The sequence below is a fragment of the Tauraco erythrolophus genome, chromosome 14 (genome assembly GCF_009769465.1).
Source record: "Tauraco erythrolophus isolate bTauEry1 chromosome 14, bTauEry1.pri, whole genome shotgun sequence".
NCBI lineage: Eukaryota > Metazoa > Chordata > Aves > Musophagiformes > Musophagidae > Tauraco > Tauraco erythrolophus.
This window is the reverse complement of record NC_141478.1, coordinates 16,471,435-16,490,566: the sequence shown is the minus strand read 5'-3', so window position 1 is coordinate 16,490,566 and position 19,132 is coordinate 16,471,435. Positions and strand designations below refer to the sequence as shown.

At 38.4% G+C, this 19,132-nt stretch overlaps 1 protein-coding gene across 2 annotated transcripts in view; it reads left to right on the top strand.

Moving 5' to 3' along the window:
• The window catches only part of THSD4 (thrombospondin type 1 domain containing 4), a 279,442-nt gene extending 265,978 nt beyond the window's left edge, over window positions 1-13,464 (top strand). For both annotated transcript variants that reach the window (XM_009991440.2, XM_009991441.2), the window contains 4 exons: window positions 5,988-6,161; window positions 8,853-9,032; window positions 11,756-11,900; window positions 13,322-13,464. In XM_009991440.2, the coding sequence (XP_009989742.2) occupies window positions 5,988-6,161; window positions 8,853-9,032; window positions 11,756-11,900; window positions 13,322-13,464 (642 nt within the window). The remainder of the gene's footprint in view (window positions 1-5,987; window positions 6,162-8,852; window positions 9,033-11,755; window positions 11,901-13,321) is intronic.
• Window positions 13,465-19,132: the final 5,668 nt, after the last annotated feature.

Genomic DNA, 19,132 nt, shown 5'->3' with positions numbered 1-19,132 from the left:
AGGCTCAATCTTGAGAGAAACAGAAATTTTTTGTCATTTCAATGGGAAAGATTACAGGTTAAAAGTCTCTAGCAGCAAAGTGAGACTCGTCTTACTTTGTATGTGCCTGTCTTTTACATTTATTGCTTTATCTTGGGTATAAATAAGAGAATTAACTTGAGTTTCATGATGGCTTTGCCTTCTGCAGGATCCTGAGCTCCTTTTGAATGTAGGGAGTCTGGACAGACCTGTGCTATTTTTACATGCATTTGCAGAAAAAAGGCTTCCTGTCTCATAGTTCTCCCAAGATGTCGTACTGCGTTAAAATGACAGAGTTCCACCAATCTACAACCATTAATCAGCAGAGTAAAGCTGGTGAACCTTACCGAACTTAGAAACAAAATTGGATTCATGGGAGCAGAGGAGATTCTTGCAAACATTCACATGACCGATTCTTTGACAGCTCTAATTGCTGCAAAGTTTACTTCTCCTATGGGTCAGAAGCGGGAAACCGTGTTCTCCTGATTTACAGCAATGGGAGACTCACCAGTGTTTCCTTCCAGCTAAATGGAGCATTCCCCTCTTGCATTTTTGTTTATTCCTCATTGACATCTCCTCTGTTCATTTGTTCCTCATTTTCTGTTTAGAGCATACTTAGAAAAGAAGCCAAAATACAAACAATTCTCAGATGTTAATGAGATTCTGAGGCCAAAATAAAATCTTGGGAAGAAAGACAAAACACTGATCAAATGCACGTTCTGGATTTCACTCTTCATTAAAAGAAGTAACAGTGATGCTTCTGTAACATCTTCCATCAGACAACTGTAGTATGCTTCATAAAAATCAATGCTTTATTCCTCACAATCCTAAAGCATTACCTTATGGCTACAAGTGGGTTTGTTCACCATTCCAATGCAGAACCAACAAATATTGTAGCTCACACTCTTCTTTCACTGTTTTTCATTTAAATCTGGATAGCTCACGTAAAATCTCCTGGATCCTGAAAAAAAAAAAACAAAACACAACAACAACAAAGGAAAAGAGACCACCATGGAGCTTGTGCAGATGTTTTGTTATTTTTGATTATCACAGTTTATTTGTTTTCAGTATGAAATTAAAACAAAATACCCCTTTCCATTGATTTCATGTTGGAATCATATGGAAATAGAAGTTTTCATTCTTTGTGTAAAAATACGTAACTCACTTTGTGATTTGCAATGAAACACGTAGCCAGGAGAGTTTTGAAGGAGACCTTGACAGAAGGGTGGCCAAGACCTACAGAGATTTCTGTTTTTCTTCTCTAGAGCTGATATCTCTTTGCCACAATTCAGCTGCTTTAGATGAAGATCAGCTCTGCATGGCAGGGAGGAGCCTTGCCAGCTGAGGCCCACAGTATCCCAGTTGGGTCAGCAGGGCAGGCTCATCGGTGGCAGGCAGGGACAAAGGAGAGTCCAAGTTATCAGGAAAGGTGATGGTGATGAGGCAGGGTCAAGGTCAAGCTGGGAAGTGAGTCCAAGGGTGAGGGGTCAATGAGGCCTGTGCCAGGCTGTGGCTGGAGACAGGCACATCTCTGATAAAGCTCAGGCAGGGACTGATAGACCAAGGCTGAGATTAAATGGGAACCCTGGGCCATGGGCAGGGAAGTGGGTGGAGGCCCCAGGTGAGGCTGGTGTCATGGGTTAGGTTGAAAACTTCCTCCCCCACACAGCCGGTCACTCCCCCTCCCCCACCCCCAGGAATGAGGGAGAGAGTTAAGGGATAAACGAGAAACCCGTGGGTTGAGATAAGAATGATTTAATACAGATGATTTAATACAGTGTAGGTGCTCACCACCCCCTCATATGCGAAGCCCATCTCGTCCCGAAGCTGCAATCCCGGATGAACGCGAGGCCCCGAAATAGAGAGGGGCAGAGAGAGAGAGAAAAGAAAGAAAAACAGCAGAGCAACAGCGCAGCAAGCGCAAAAGAGCAAAAGTGCAAAAAAAAGCCAAAGCGCAGAAGCCCTTCTGTCCGGCTGACCCTCGCTTTTATACTGGGCATGATGCTGCATGATATGGAATACTAATTGGCCAGTTTGGCCCTCAATCTTAAGTTCCACCACAAATCACAAGGGGAATCGTGTCCCCCTTGTCGCACCATGTTCCTGCACTCCGGCACACTGAAAAGTCCTTGGAGTTTCACTTCCAACCACAAACATCAGCTTGCTATCAACATTCTTCTCAGAGCGAGCCTCTGAGTAAAACCAAAACACGGAGCTCTTCTGGCTGTTAAAAAAAAAAACCTGTCCCAGCTAAAACTAGGACAGCTGGTCAGGGCCAATAAGACATATTGATGCCCTCAGGCACTGAGAAGTCCTTACAGATCTCAAGGCAGGTGATATTTATTGTGTAAGTCAGAGCAGTGAAGTCTATGCCCTAAGGTTACTTACTTCAGAGAGCATTGGTAGTATGTAAGTACTAACACTGTTACTAACTACTTATAAAGGAAATAACGGTGTGTATGTACCAGTCATGATCCAGCTGAAGTGTCCAAAAATTCTAAGACCATGTTTCAAAACTTTTGTTGCCTTGGAAGGTACCGTGGATCTGCTAGACTAAAGGCAGGGATGGTTTGACTTCTGATCCAGCGCCTACTGTATGCATAGATGCGCTCTAGAGGGAAATAATTTAAATCCAGATATCAGAAAGTGTTTAGGCAATACATAAGGATATTTCTGACTACCCACCCACTCCCTTTTTTTTTTTTTTTTACCTCTTTGGGTTTTTTTGTGGGTTTTTTTAAGAAATCAAGGCTGCTCTCATCAGTTTTATGTCCTTTGAAAATCTGCCCCCAGTCTTGGAACTGTGGCAGAAGTGAGCTTCTGAAACACAATTCTTAGTTTATTATTGGGAAAACAAAGATTACATAATCCTTCTAAAATCCCTTCTGAAAGGGATTTTCTCAGAGCAGGTCAAATAATGCTAAGAAGTTTCATGAATGTTATTTCAAGCACAGACTTTAATTTTTATTTTTTGTAGTAGTGTAACATCAGGAGGATGATTCATAAAACTAATTTCCTATCTTGTGGGGAACAATTAAGATGATGAAGGTGGAAGAAGTGTCGTAGGCAGAAATCCTGCACAAATGGGGATGTTTTGCTGGAACTCGGTTGTTATTTAAAAATTTAATTAAGGCTAGCAACGATGTTGAGACCTGGGTGAAAGGGCTCTTGAGTTCTGATAGATTTCCTGCTGCCTCTTTTTTGTGGTCTGTTGCCCCAGCTGAGGGTAATGAGTAGGGCTGGCACAGTAGTGAAAAGGAACTGGCACTGTTAGAGGGTTTTTTTTTTGCTCTACCATGCCCTATGGGTGTGATAAAAATGCAGGCTTCCACTTGCAGTTTTCCACGTTTGCAGGAGCTAGCCTTATTTTCCTGGACTGCTGTTACAGTTGTTTTCTGACAACTGTCAGAGCACTGGATTGGGGCGAGGGATTATTTTTAGTTTTTAATGGGAATGGAAAGCTTCTGAAACTCAGCTCATGAGGGAACGACCTCAGGAAGAGGAGAAATGGCAGACTCTTTAACTAGGGAGGGTCTTCCACAGACTAAGGTTTCAGAGGAATTTCTGCCAATTAAAACAAGACAGTGAAACAAAATATCTTTAATAATAGGACCAGAACAGAGAAGTTGGAGCTTGTGAAAGTTCCTCATGTCGTACAATGTTAGGTTATGGCAGTTACTATGTATTAAGGCAACAAATCAACGGTACAAAATTGAAAGTAGTGGGTGTGTCAGTTGTGAAAACCAAGGGGAGAGGATTCATTATCCCAACACTCCCCACTCCCTGCCTTGGGCTTTGGAAATCATGGCATTCCAATGGAAGATTTTTTACTAAAAAGAAGGAAAAAAAACATTTAAAAACAAATAGTTAATGCAGAAACATTCAAGTTTAAGTTTGCTTTGTAAATCCTTTGAGGGTAGTTAATCTGTAGCAAAATCTTGCAGCAGAGGGTGGGACAACCCTATACCTTGCCATTTGGTATTTCCTTTGTTATTTAATATGTAAGCACTAGTTCGTGCATAATCATTTAAAACATAAGACTACGGGGATTTTCTGGATGACTTTATAGACTAAACTTGTTCCCAGCTCTGGTTTGCAAAGCAGAAAAACAAATTAGGTTGTCAAATGAAAATTAGTTAGAAATAAGAAAAGTATTTACAGAGTATATGCGTAGTTCTCTATGCATAGTGCAATTGAACATACTTGCTGAGGATAAAATATGAACAGTCACAAAATTTATTTCTGTACAGTGGGTTTGAAAGGTAGCCATTTTATGGGGCTCGGGTAAACAGTCAGTTTACCTGGGAGTGGACTACTTGAAATGGGTTTAGTTTAGTTTAATTTTAGTTTACACAAAGAGAAAAACGTCCACTACTACCACAATTTACATCATTCTCGTAGTTTCAAGATTTTGCCAGTTTACTTTGAAAGGACCTCCTTAACCATCAACATTGGTTTGCTGAGCAGGTAAGTATATTTTACATATCTGTGTGAAAGTGGAAATTTTTGTCACCAACAAAAAAAAGGTTCATTATGTTGCTTATAGGCATTGTTTAAGAGACGCTTAATTATTCGATCTTGCAGATGGAGGAAGAAACCATTCCCATCTATGAGCAATTTTTTCCTATTCCTGTGAAGTACATAAGCATCTCTTTCAATCCTGAATATCTAGTTACTCCAAAATTGTATTTCATTTTTTTTTAAAAAAAGTTACTTTTTAAAAAGTTGAATCACTTTTTTAGTTTTTTAAGGATTTCGTTTCAGTGAAGCTTTGCCTCTCTATTTGAACATCTTGTGAAAGAAACCAACTTGCTGATAGGAAAAATGTTTTTCGATATGGTATCTGTGGGATAGATATGACTGCGTGTTTCACACAAATAACCAGTATTCTTCAGTGCAAGTGAATAAAGAGTAGTTTGCAACCAACTGTACATTCAGTCACTGGTCTCTCTTTCTAGAAGATGAATGACTGTGTTGGTTAATACTGTTACCAGTAGTGGTGCTGTCATGGCATCTGCTCTCTGTAGTTGAACTACTGGATGTGAACCCTTGCGTTATTACCGATGGGAGCCAAATCAAGCTAGTGGTCAACTCTGTGTCCCACTACCAGTTCTTTGAATCATTGTCACTTTTTATTCAGTAAAATTCCAGTACAGAGTTACATTCATTCACAAGGAATGTACTAGTTGTTGTGGAAGTAATACACAGTTTCTCCTAACTAATTATATTGGATGTTAAAAGTAAAATCTGAAACATCAATCAAATGCATCTTTTTCTGCCATATACTACATACTTATTTGTGGTTTTCTTTGCATGTGTAATATAATTGTTTGTAATTGTTTAAATTATACACATATCTTTCAGCACGCTGCACATGGGTTTTTCTTTATTGTAATGGTCTAGACGTGAAATGACAAGTGCATTTTAAAAGAAGAGGAAAGAAAGGGAAGATGAAGAAACAATGAAGCAACAAAAACCAGTCTAGCACAAGAATTTCTGTTTTTTAAATGTCTGGCACATTTCTGGTTTTTACATGTGTCCTGGTTCTAGCAGTTAGCTCTTCTTTTTAGCAGCTAGAAGAGCTCCGTGTTTTGGTTTTACTCAGAGGCTCGCTCTGAGAAGAATGCTGATAGCAAGCTGATGTTTGTGGTTGAACGTGAGACTCCAAGGACTTTTCAGTGTGCCGGAGTGCAGAAGCACGGCGGGATAAGGGGGGAGCATAGCCGGGACAAGGGGGACACGATTCCTTGTGATTTGTGGTGGAACTTAAGATTGAGGGCCAAACTGGCCAATTAGTATTCCATATCATGCAGCATCATGCCCAGTATAAAAGTGAGGGTCAGCCGGGAAGAAGGGCTTTTGCGCTTTGGCTCTTTCGCCGCTTTTGCTCTTTTGCGCTTGCTGCGCTGTTGCTCTGTTGCCTTTGACTAGTGAAGACTCGTGAAGATGTTCTGTCTTTTGCTTGACAGTGTTCTGCAGAATGTGGTGACGGAGTCCGTACGCGTTCGGTGGTTTGTATGACGAACCACGTCAGCAGTTTGCCTCTGGAAGGCTGTGGCAATAACAGACCCTCTGAAACAACTCCCTGTAATAACGGACCCTGTGCTGGTAAAGTGGAGTGGTTTGCTGGGGGCTGGACACAGGTAAGCTCTATGACTAACATATGTATTTGTTTTCTGTTGGTGTTTTAATTTTTTAAAAAATGCATTTTTGTGCAATGAAGATGTGTGCCATAAGGTATTTCTACATCTCTGTAGAATATTTGGGTTTTTTTTCCTGTATTTTGCAGAGTTATGTTCAATACTTTTCAGCACCTGCTGTTTTTTTACTTTGAAAATAATATTTTGTTCTCTTCCTCTGTACCTTCATTTTTATTTCTCATCTGCTGACCCAGTGTATTTATAAAATGAAAGATAAGAGAAAGCCGCTCAACATATTCAGGTGAACACTAAAGCAACAGATTTGCACCTTTTAAAGTAGAGCCTTTGTGATCATGCATGCCTTTGTGATCATGGAATTTCCAAAAGATAAATAAGACAAAAACCAATGGCTAAACCCAAAACTTAGCTTCAGTATTGTTGTGCTGGAATTCATGATAATAGGTGAAAAGAACAAAATTTGGTTAGAGGCCTGTACTCCTGATGCTCTTTCCTCAAGGTAAATTCTTCCCTTGATCTACATCTCCGTAGTCCTTCTCATTTTAAATAAACATATCTGCGGTCAGGAACAAAGGCATTTCAGAAGCTGTTGGCTGGTGCCCAGACATTTACAACCCTTTGCGTAGGCTCTCGTACAGCCTAGGGAGCCCTTGGGACTGCGGGTGACAGCACTTCATCAGGTTGTTAGGGAAAAGCCTCTTGGCTGTGCTCTTAACTGACGGCATTTCAGATTCCAGGAGCCTTCCAGGTAATCAGAAGTTGGAAATTAAACTGATACAGCTGAGATGGAGATTACAGGGCTACTACTGTGCTAATGTTTTCAAATGTAAGTGATAATGGTTTGTATTGGCTAAGAGTAGTAACAAATTCAGATTTAAAACATGCTTAGCTGCAGTTCTAGTAACAGATACAAGCAGGGCCTTGTTACTTACACCACTCCATGCAGCTGAGTAGGAACTTTGTATCCATTCTTCCTACCACAGAGATAAGTGTTCAATAAGGTCATCCTAACTCTCCTAGTTCTGGGTCAAAAAGTTTCCATCCTTTACAATTTTCTGTTCCTTTAAGATAATTCACCTCCTTTCTTTGCATGGAATTGAATTGTTTGATGCATACAACGGGCACAAAGTCTTTGCTGTATGTTATCTGCAAGAAGTGTCTGACAACATCTATTCTACCAGCCAAATCCTGACTTCTAAAGACCAAAATGAAAGCAGACAGTAGACCAGAGCAGGAGGGAGCATTGGTAAATGACCTTCTGTATGAGGCTCCTCTAGAGCTAAGGCTGAGTGTTAAGATGTGGTCTTTTGGAGGAACCATTAAAAGAGAGCAGTGACAGGGGAGGTCAGTGTTAAAGAAAGTGCAGTTACCTTATGTCCTGTAGAATTTATTTGGATGTGTTCATCTCAAGGTTCTTCACTCAGTTCAAGGTTTTTCTGGGTATCTGGTAAAGGGATCATAAATTCCACCCAAAATATAAACAAAATCCCTACTTTTAATAACATTTGATTGGTTTAGGCTAGAAAAAGCCTTTGAAAAATTGTTCTCCTTTATGCAACGTAAAAACCAGTATGTTGCTGGAATCATCTTCTAAAAACCTTTTTACAAGTGCCAGGAACAGTATTTTGTCTGCATTTAACCTTTAGATAGGCAGTAAGAGCCCATGTGAGTCGAATTTGCTTTCCAGAACTGGAACCAACACTGCATCACTTAGATACTTGCAAACATGAAAAGAACGCCCTGGCAGATCAAGGCATTTTCTAAAAACCACACAGAATGTGGGGATTTGTAAACCTGCAGAACTGTACTCTAACCTTATAACCCTCAAAGGTTCAGTGCAGTGCCTACAGTCCTGCTTCAGCAAGAAGCAGTAACACTGTTTATGGAGAAAGTAAGTTATGCTTCTCCTTTTATTAGAAAAATAAATACCAGCTTCTCTATGTAGCTACAGGTAAAACTACACTCCTAGATTTCTCGGAAAGCACACTTGCAGTCATATATCTTCTTCTTCATAAAAATAATTAGAAATATGTTTTGAGTCTGTGGTACCATCTGGAGTAAAAATTCACAGAAGTACAGTTTTAACCACTATAACCATTTTTGAGATTAAAAATTAAATATGTAATACCTGACACTTAGAGTTAGTAGTCACTTGATATGAATTAAGTCATTACTGTATTCCACAGCGTTTTCTTGTCCTTGTTCCTAACTTGAGACTGCTGGCTACTATATTAGTACTACATACTACTACTACTCCTAATAATAATAATAGTAACCCAAGGCTTATCTAGTCTACTATTTTTGTTCTGAGAGAGAAAAACCCTGCCACAGGAACTTAAGGAATCCTTTACCCTTTTCCTTTCTCTTCAAGTCATACATATGCCACTGATGGAAGGAAAGATACAGTTAAGTTCACTTTACTAAGGAAGGAACAGATAAAAGTAAGGAAATTGATTTTGGATGTTAGTGTCTAGATATGCATCCAAGAATTGGGGAATAAGCAAAACTTTAAAAATTGTCCTGTTTGGGTATTAATTTAAAATGCAAGTATATGTGTATGTGTGCGTGTTGTTTTATTTCAGAAACAAATGTGGAGAAACATGTTACTTTGAAAATAAGTTGAAGGACAGAAGTAGAATAACAAATTGCACCACTTGTTTTTGTTCTCTGATGCAGTGCTCTACTGAATGTGGCAGTGGAACTCAACAGAGAGAAGTTGTTTGTGTTAGGAAAACCGAAGGTAATTTTGATGTTTTGAACCCCTATGAATGTTCATATTTGGAAAAACCTCCCAGCCAGCAATCCTGCTACCTCAAACCCTGTGGATCTAAGTGGTTTCATACAGAATGGAGCACAGTAAGTCTATCGTGCTTTTCTAGATATAGTTTTGTTTGATACTTCAAACATGGGAACACCATTTGGATAAAACCATTGATCATGAAATTGACTTAATCTTGCACAGGAATGAAACTAAAAAAACATACTCCTTAGTATCCAGTGGAGCTTAGGAAAGTTAGGAAGTATCTTGACCAGAAGGAGCCACTGCGTGGTTGTCTTTTTATAGCTGATCTCTTCTTCCAAGAATCTTCCTGTTTTAAAAAGTTGATTTACCCCTTAATGAGACTACATAGTGCTCTAAGAAGTTCTTTTCAGACCTCTAGTTTAATGAAAATTAAGGAGCATTTAATAAAGAACAAGGGATGTATTCCATTTTTAAAGTCAGTTTTAACATGATATTTTACTGTAAACTTCACTGAGAGAAAACTTAGTGTTCAGCTTTATGTATCTTCACTTTCCCCTGGAAGCAGATCACTTACAGTCACCAGCACCACACTTTGGTTGAATCTGTCTTTCTGTCATTTCCTATAGCTGGAAAAGCTTATTTACTTTTACAAAAAATCAAAATTTTTCTCCTAAATGAAAATCAGAAAGTCCATTGTTGTCTTAGGATGAAAAATGGTGTGAAAACATCATATCTAATGCAGTAACTTACACCCTTCCTTGAATCTTAAATCAAATTCAGAATGACAGCTCTGAAATGTGGAAGCACCTCAGATGCCTTCATTTTGAGTTCCCTTAGTCAGGAAGCTTTGGAAATACCTCATCCACATGACATGAGAGAAAGAAGTGATTTTGGTTTTCTCTCAATTATTTGCCTGGCCTACTGGCAGCACTAGAAAGCAGAAAAGAAGGTAGCATGGTTTAAACAAAATAAGTCAGCTGAACGGAATCCTGATTTTTCTTCCTTAATTGCAGGTTAAGATGTTTATTTGAAAACAACATCCAAGTTAGGCTCATTAATAATAAAGCCATGTAGATCAAAGTTCTTTGTTGCTGGAAATTCTTTGGATTCTTTACTGAGCTGTTAGTTTAAGTAACTTCCCCTTAGTAAACCCATTTTCAAATGTGAACCTCTGGGTGTGTAGCCACAAGCCATCTGCATCCATAGAATGCAGCAGATGGATATCTTCTGAAAGTGAAAACGTATGCTGTCTTCGGTAGGCACAGAGGAAACAAGGTTCCAAGACTCAGAACCTGATGGGTATTTAGAGAACCCTAGTTACTGTTTAAGTGCCTGCTTTCTAAGAAATGGTGTCTAAAAATCCTTAAAGGTCTAAGCCTTTGCGACTCTCTTCCCTGTAGGAACAAATACGTGTGCTAGCTGAGGTTTTACAAGATGGTATTCTGAGTGTTTTTCAGTTCTCCTGTGGTATTGTTACTGTTAACAACAGAGTATGTGGTACTTCTTACTGTTAGACCTGAAAAGAAAGAATTGTGGGATCATCTGTGAGTGGAATAGCCAGGTCAAAGCCCCTGTACTAGGTTCCGAAACTGTTCAGTTCGTATCTTCAGCAGAGTTTTTATATGACCTCAAATAAATGGCATGGCCTCTCAGTCACGGAGACTAAACGGCTGGTAACACAGAGTGCTGGCTTTTGTGTGCAGGGTGCTGGATGCAACATCGAAATCCCATCTTGGTTCCGTTTTAAGTGCTTAAGATCTCTACAAACCTGAACTGAAGTTCTTGTTGTTAGATGTGGGATAATTACAATACTCTATACAATCATGTAACAAGAGTAATTATATAAAAAAAAACAAGTGTTCTATTACTGTCACCACACTTAAAGATGAAAGCAACTTAAGAATATATTATTAAGAATATTTTAGTTAGTTTTTTGCAGCATCTGATTTTATGATAATGATAAGTTGGTTTTGCAATGTTAGGAAATAATTATGCCAAAAAAGTCAGAAAGAAAACATTCTTACTAGTTTGAGGCTGTTAAGGTTTTAATCATTATAAATGACCCAGGTTTAATTGAGTTTGTGAGCATCTAGGTCAAACTGGACAGTGAGCCAAATCTCCAAAACCTCACTTAGGCGAAATTCTTGAAGTCAACAGAGGATTTGCTTCAGTGCGGGCAGAAATGTGTAATAATTGGCTTTAAAAATACCATGACAAGCAAGTACAAAAGTCTCTGGCTTCAGAACAGACTTTGAAGAAGCACAGAAATATTTTCTTTGGAAATTCAAAGAAACCTATAATGCTTAGTAAAATTGTTGTGCTGCAAGAAGTGAAAAATAATTGAGCGTAGAAAAAAGGCAATTAAAATTATTCCTGATTGTATATAAATGGAAGCAAAAGGGCAGGGGAGGGCAATGCAGTCAAGTAGTAAAATTTAGTGCAGAAAGTTCTTAAAGTAAGAAATGTGAACACTGTGGAAAAAGTAGTTTTGGGAGATATGTATAAATCAGCAGAGAAGAACAAGACTGATTAGAGAAGCAAGAAGCTGACTAATAAATTTGGAAAGAGAAATGTTCTAGCGTGCTTTCAGTTGCACAGTGCCTACCACATCTACATGTCAGTTGTTGCCCCTGTGGTCAGAAATGGTTTTGAACCTTTAACAAAATTGCACCTGTAGGTTAAGGACTTTATAGTTGGAAACCAAAAAACAACAGAAGTGGTTAAGTTGATAAAAGACTACAGCGATACCTGGGTCTGGCTTCAAGGTTCCCATTTTTATCTTTCTGTGTTCTCAAATCTCATACGGTCTTCATAAACTTCAGTTTTTCTGTTTCAGTGTTCCAAATCCTGTGAAGGAGGATTTCGGGTTCGAGAGGTACGATGTCTATCGGATGACATGACAGCCAGTGCTCAGTGTGATCCACAGCTTAAACCTGAAGAGAAAGAACCGTGTAACACACAGGATTGTATCCCTGAAATAGGTAAGGAAGAGGAAGCATCTGTTTTAACTATGGAACTCCATCTAGTGGAGAGAATATTTAATAATCTTGCAGAGGTTTTAGAGTGTATTTTCTCTGTCAGATTCACAGTTCTATTTTTACACAAAATACAACTCTTTTCTATGGAGTAAGAGTGGGTTTTCATTTCTGATTAAAAACGTTTTCCTTGTAACATGTAAGAAACTGGCCTACTTTTAAAGTTGCTGAGAATGTGAGAAATCTGCATCTGTGAAAATGGTACATATTGGATGGTTTTATGCAGCCTCCTTGCATTCTCAAAGGTTTCTCTTGGCAGAGTCTTTAAAGGATAAAAAGGATCATGTATGATATACTGTATTTGGTAACAGGTTCTGTAAGAACCAATAATATTAAACTAAGACATTAAGGGAAATTAAGCAATTTTCTTTTATATGTAGTAAATATACACATAATTTGGCATTGGAATTAGTCGTTCATCTCATACAGATTTGATTTTAATAGTAATGAGAATGACTAGGGAAGGAAAGATGCAAGTATGTAGAAACGGTTTTAACGCTTACGTTCTACAATTTTCATTTGAGAAATATTCTTCAACATAATTAAGATAACTATATTAAAAAACTGGTATAGCAATAGAATTTTTAAAAATATTGTATTTGTATTGTTATTTCTTTATTTAAAAGAGGTTTGTACAGAATTGCTCGGTTTTGCATGTGCTATTAGTGTTTTGTCATTCTGTCTTTTTCTTAACACCTCAGTTTCTGTGATCACATACATGATCATACAAAAATCTTTGTTGTCACTTAAAAAGAGTTTTGAACCCTGTTGGTTGTAAAGAAAAACTTAAAAATGTGTTCAGACCACATCCCAAGAGCTTAGAAAAACTGAGAATGTTAAGAACATCAACTTTTGTCTTTTTTAACCTAGTTATTTTAAACCATTTGTAATATTTATGAGGAGGGAGATGGTTTACTGTTTTCCAGTATTTATTTTTGACAGTACTTGAAAATAACATTTGCAGGTTCTGGTGCCACCTGTACGCTGCCACAAGAGATTAGTACCAGTGAATCTAAAAATGAAGTGGACAGGTACCTAAGTGAAGAATATTAGATACTTGCCTGTCATCTTTAAATCAAGGCAAATTTTGTGTTTAAAAAAAAAACAGCACCAAAAGCCAAAAAAAAACCCACAACAGTATAAATGGGGCATAGGTACATTTCTTCCATGGTTTTACATATCTTTATATTAAATGTAGAAAATCTTGACTAATCTAACTTATTTGCATAGGTAGCCTATTCTAACCTGACCATGAAGGTTTAAATACAGGTCCAAGGGATTTTTCATGGCAGAAAGAAAGAGAATTGATTATTTGTTGCTCTAGTACTGTTTTCTTCAGTTTCTTCTCTCTTCCTTTTTCTCCACAGATGAGAACTGCAAAGATAAATACTACAATTGCAATGTGGTGGTTCAGGCCCGGCTCTGTGTCTATACCTATTACAAAACAGCCTGTTGTGCATCCTGTACACGTGTGGCAAACAGACAATCAGGGTTTCTAGGACGTAGATAACAAATACTCTTCTGCTCAAAGCGGCAATGTCAGTCTTCGGATGGAGCTTGAACAGTGTTACTGTTTTGACTACAGCAGGTTTTAGCTTCTTAGAGATGGTTTTTATATTGCTGAGTACATCAAGACTATGGTTAAATCTCACACCCTTTCAGTTACAGTTATTGTGCAGTTATCTTTTTAAAAATGTTTGTTTTTAAAAACCATGATCTTTTTTCAAGCATTAATTTTTAATGATTCTTTTCTTTGCACCTGCTCATCAGATAATTATGTAAAGAACATACCAGCCTTAGTATTGTGAAATTAATGAAAACCAATCACAGGCAATTCCTGGAGATATTTCACCAGTATGGATGCTGCTGCTGCATTATTTTCTGAGTGCTTACTCTTACTTAGTATTTCGGACTGCCTTAAGTTAGATGACTAAATCAATGAAACATGCACATGAGAAAACTTACTTCACAAAGAACCAGACCCTTGAAGACCCATTTATCATTGGTTTCTTAGCACTCTAACCTATATTTTTAATTACTTCAGTCCATTCATAATAAATTAGAGTCACTGTTAAGCTCTCTCAGTTGTACTTTTAACTTTCTGTCCTCAGGCAGCAAATATATATACACTTGACTGCCAAAAAGTGCCTTTATATTTAATTCATAAACTCTTGAAGTTACACTTTTCCGATTATATGGATTTCAAAATACATTACCTACCGGAGTGCCTCTAGTGTCTAGCCCTTTACATCTTTGACAACTACAGCTGTCAGTGAGGTAGATTTACCAGAAAGGTGAACAGCCTTTGCTGGTATTAAAAAGTGATTGTTTCCATTGGCAAGCTCTCTTTCCTGCAGGGCAGTTGTTTCAGTGAACTGGTATCTTGCCTAATGTCTTGTCTCTGCACTACTGCTTAACAACTACCATACCAAAGTACTTTGTCCAGACCTAGTCTTAATAAGTCACCAGTTTCTGAAACAACCACCAAAGGATGTGGTCCTCTGTGCTTTATAGTAGTCTGTCACTCTTGGTGTCAGGCATGAGCGCAGTAGCTGAGTATCTGTAAAAAGGCGATCTTAGCTATTGACATCCCTCAGGTTTTGATCAGTTCTTACAACATACTTGTCTTTTTTTAGTTAATGTTTCATCCCACAGATCTATTAATATTACTTCTTTTCTGCTACTTAAGAATGGCTCCAGACTTAGGGCTGAATTTAGGTGGTGATTTTTCATTTCTGCAATTACTGTACTCAGCCTTGGGACTTGCTAAAAACAGAGTGTGCTATGCAGTGCAGATGAAAGTTTCTGCATTATCTGCACATTCTCTAGACTTTACCCGAAAGGTCTTTCAAGTGTGTAAATAAGGCTGACGGAAAAAAATAAACACCTCTGCTTATTCAGATGTTTATAACAGCATATTGCTTGTAAATTAATGATACCCAACTATGCATCTGTTTCTAAGGTGCCTGTTGTCTGAGTTGAAAAACTATTTTAATAACCTGTGTTAACTCACTCCCTGTGTTGTGACATAACAGTGATTAAGGTGTCCTGCTACTGATGAAGAGCCATGTTTAGGCCTCATTGTGTATCCTTTTCTTCTTAATGCTTTGGTAGAGAAGATGTAGAAGAGACAATGGAGCAGTGGGAGGCAAAGGTTGCTGAGTGTAGTACTAGTCATGTCAGAAGGTGAAAATCCTGCAGTCTAAAAGCTGCCTTGGATTGAGACAAACCTTAGATTTTTTGATTCAGTCACTCGCGAAAACTTTATTTTAGACTTGATGAACTACCACTGTTTGGCTAAGTGAAATGAAGAAGCATTTCCCCTAAAATTTGAAGTTACTTTTTGTGGCTATAAACCCATAATGTAATTGGCTGTTTCTGTACACCCTGATTTGGGCTTTTTCGCTGTAATTAATTGATGTAAAGCTGTTAGAAACAGAAATGCTAATTAGAAAAACTTCGTTTGAGTTCATGAATCTTGCACAGTCCTATTCCCTTGTGTTATGAAGCTTCATCCATTAGATAGCTTTCAAATTTGTGATCGTGTTGTATTCCTTGGATTCTTGACCAAAGAATGATATGGAGAAAGAGCAGCATGAACAACTCCAAAATCCAGTATTTGTAAATACATATTTTCATCTGGATGTCTCATTGCAGCAAATACTGACGTACAGTGTATAATTTTTGCTGTTGTCTCTTTTGTCTCAAGGAAGTGTATCCTGTCAGCTTGAGGGAAATACCTCTTCCGTAAAAAGGCTTTCTGAAAACCACAAGGTGAATGAAATTCAGAGAGGTAATGAGGTTTGCAATCAGTTAATAGAAAATAATCTGCTTGCACACGCTTTTGGCTGTGAGACAGTCAGCGACTCAGCACATAGACAGGCGATCCAGATTGCTCTGGAATATATGGCCATTGGGTTATTTTACAAAGATGATAATCTTGTAGGCTCTATTAAGCTGCCACTAAAGTAAATAGAGTTCATGGGAGCTAAATATCAAAGAATACATACGTATACATAGCACTATAACCCTGTATTACACCCGAGGTATACAGCTTTGTGAATTGAATGCAGTGAGTTATGTTTATACAAATTGTACTTTATTTTTTTTAGTAAAAGGACAGTTTTCAGATGTTTCAGATAAAACAAAAAAGATTGTTTCGCCTGGTTAAACATCCAGTGAAAAGGAAACTGCCAGAATGTTGCTGAACTTTATAATTTCTTCTCATGTGTCAGCATAATCAAAATAGTTGTTCCTGCAAAATGAACTAATGAACCTTTCTTTTCAGCACTTTGATGTACTAATATTACCTACACAAAGTAAGTGCTACAATAAGATTTCACCATCATCCAAAGTGCACTTTTGACATTGTGACTATGGCAAGTGTTTGTTTTAAGAGAGTAGTGCACCAGTTTAGAATGATGCCTGCAGAGGGCTTGGTTTTACTTTCACTGTAAATGAAAGTAAAATGAGGTGGCCTTAATGAATGCAGTAGACTTAGAGCCAGTGTAAAACCAATGTAAGTAAAAAACGATGCAGGCTTCTGAGTTTCAATGCATTAATTTGCTTTTCTGGTGTTTAAACATTGGTCAAAATCCCACAGAGTGGTGGGAAGAAATGCTTCCTTGCCCTAAGATTTTCAGCTTACGCAGTCTACTAAGACCAGAGTAAGTGTAGGAGGACTGCTGTAGATGGTTGATTTAAAGAGTCTAAGCAGTCTCACTGCTTATAGGGGTAAAATCAGCATACAGCTTTCATGTCTTGCAGACATGCAGCTGGCCAAAATCAGCTCCATCCAGAGCAGGCTCTGTATCTCAAAGCACTTTCCTTCTGGAGTTGAGGACGGCGGATGCACTTGTTTACCAAGTTATCAAGGGTCCGTCAGGGTTTGGTAGCTCCTGTGTAAAGTCAGATCCAAGCATATGCAGCAGAATTGCTTCTGTATAGAAATGGCATGCCAAGTTTGGGAGCACTTACTAGCAGCACTGAATTCATGGAGTTCTCCCTTCCTCTTGCTAGCTGAGAAAACTGAAGAAGGCGGTTTGAAAGCATGAAGGTTGCTCTTGTGGGAATGACCGTGTGTCTGACTTGGCCAGCAGTAAGACAGAGTTAGTATTTGCTTTAGTGTCTCTGACTTTCAGTCCCCAGGGCTCTGAATTAGGGAACGGCTAGTAGCAGGCAGTCGAGTGCTGGGGAGTGCAGTGCAGGAGACGTGGATGTTCTTGCAAGCCTGCTAGCCTTGAAGTCCAACTGTAGCGTATGCCCACTGACTCTGTGCAGGACTACCTCAGTATGCCTGCGCAAGGAACTAGTGTCTTCCTCATTACACGCATAATCTGTTTTCATTTTTTGCTGATACTTCAGCAAATGGAGAACTTTCTGTATGAATAAAGCAGTGTTTAACATGAATGTTGTTGGTTAGATCCCACTTTTATGACAATATGGTGCAGTTCAGAGTTCGATCCTTTTATACAGAAAAAAAAAATGCGTTGCAGAGCATGTGAAGTTAATGACATGTTAATGCAAAGATGTATTTTAGGTTACTTGTTTACAGACTTGATAAAAGTGGTCAGCATAGCACTGTCTCAAGTGAGTACGTGAAACTCATAGAACAGAAGACCACATGGGGCAGCAATATTGCCAGCACATTGCTACTTACTTTGCTTATGTCTGAGTTCTAGAAGGTGCCAGTGGTCACCACTGAGGGAGGAAGGAAGTAGGTGCTGGAAACAGCTTATGGCTAGTAAAGGGGAGGTTATGCCTTCCTGAAAGAAATACTTTTCTTCCAGTCTTTATAATCTCTGCCACTGTAAGGAGTAAAATGTGCTTTCCAGGGCTTTGCTTTTCTTCATCCTTATCCTGACCTGTCTCCCTTTTACACCCACGAGTGTTCTCCTCTTCTCTCACCTCTATCCTTTTGTCCTTTGGATCACAATATTCAATTTTGCCAGAATTACTGAAAGTCCTGAACTGGCCATTTGGTTGATAAGAATCCGTGTTAGAAATAAGCCCAGCTATTGAGAGCACTATATTCCTGCCAGCTCAGTGACGTTTTTTTTTTGTGTGTGTGCGTGTCCATGACGGCTAGTTTTAAATGCATAATATTAAAGTACCTACTGAATTAATTCTTGTGCAATGAACCTGTGATTGCACAGCTGTTGAAGTATGTAGTGGCCCTTCATTCTCGCATTTAACATCTATTGCATAAAAAAAGAGAATTATCCTCTTTGCACTCAAAAAGGAAAAACCGTGTCTCTGCCTGGTTTTCTTGAGACTTACGCTTAGTGTCTCTGACTTCTTTAAAAGCTGTTCTGTGTATTGGGGAGATAATTTATTTGCATGTCTGTAATTGGAACACAAAACATGAAATTTTGCACACTGAAGGTAAAGTTGCTTTTTTCGTAAGCTTACAGAATATGTTTGTGGGGTATACATTAACTGTTGTTTAGAAAATAGAGTAAAATAATTATTTCTATATAATGAACATGAAAAATCATCCACTAAGCATTTTCAACATATTTTAAAGCAAACTTGTCATCATTATAATGTCTCAATAGCATGGGTGAAATTCAGATCCGATGAAAGGGAGAAAGTACTATTTAGGAGAACCCACACCAGACCTGAACTCAGCTCTTTGCTTCTCAGCTTTTAGCAACCAGAAGTTCTTAAGAATGTGGGTTTCCAATCTTCTATATCACCATTTGCTATAATGGGTTATAAATAACTACCACAGTATCTGGAGAGGAGGAGAGCTTAATTTTGAGAAATCATTGGCCTTCCAGAGACAGTCTGTCATTGCTGCTTCCCCTGAACTGTTTTGCCCGTACTGTCTTTGGGTCCCTTGAGACCAGCGGCCTTGGCAGGGGTTGGGTACATACGAGCTTGTGAAGTCCCATCGTAGTCACTCAGGATCCACATAGAGGATCAGGAAGGACAAAAGAAACTCTAACTTTTTTAATATGTATAAAATTGTCTACTTGACCCTCATCATTGATTTTGGCAGAAGGATATACTTTATTATAACTTATTTTGTTGTTATTTGTAAATACAAGATGTCTATGGGAAATATGTAATTCTGAGCTGTGTCTATGGAACAAGCCACTGCACCAAAATATTTCAAATATTTAGAATAGGCAGATTTTTTATTAAAAGGGACTTAATGTGTATTTATTTACATG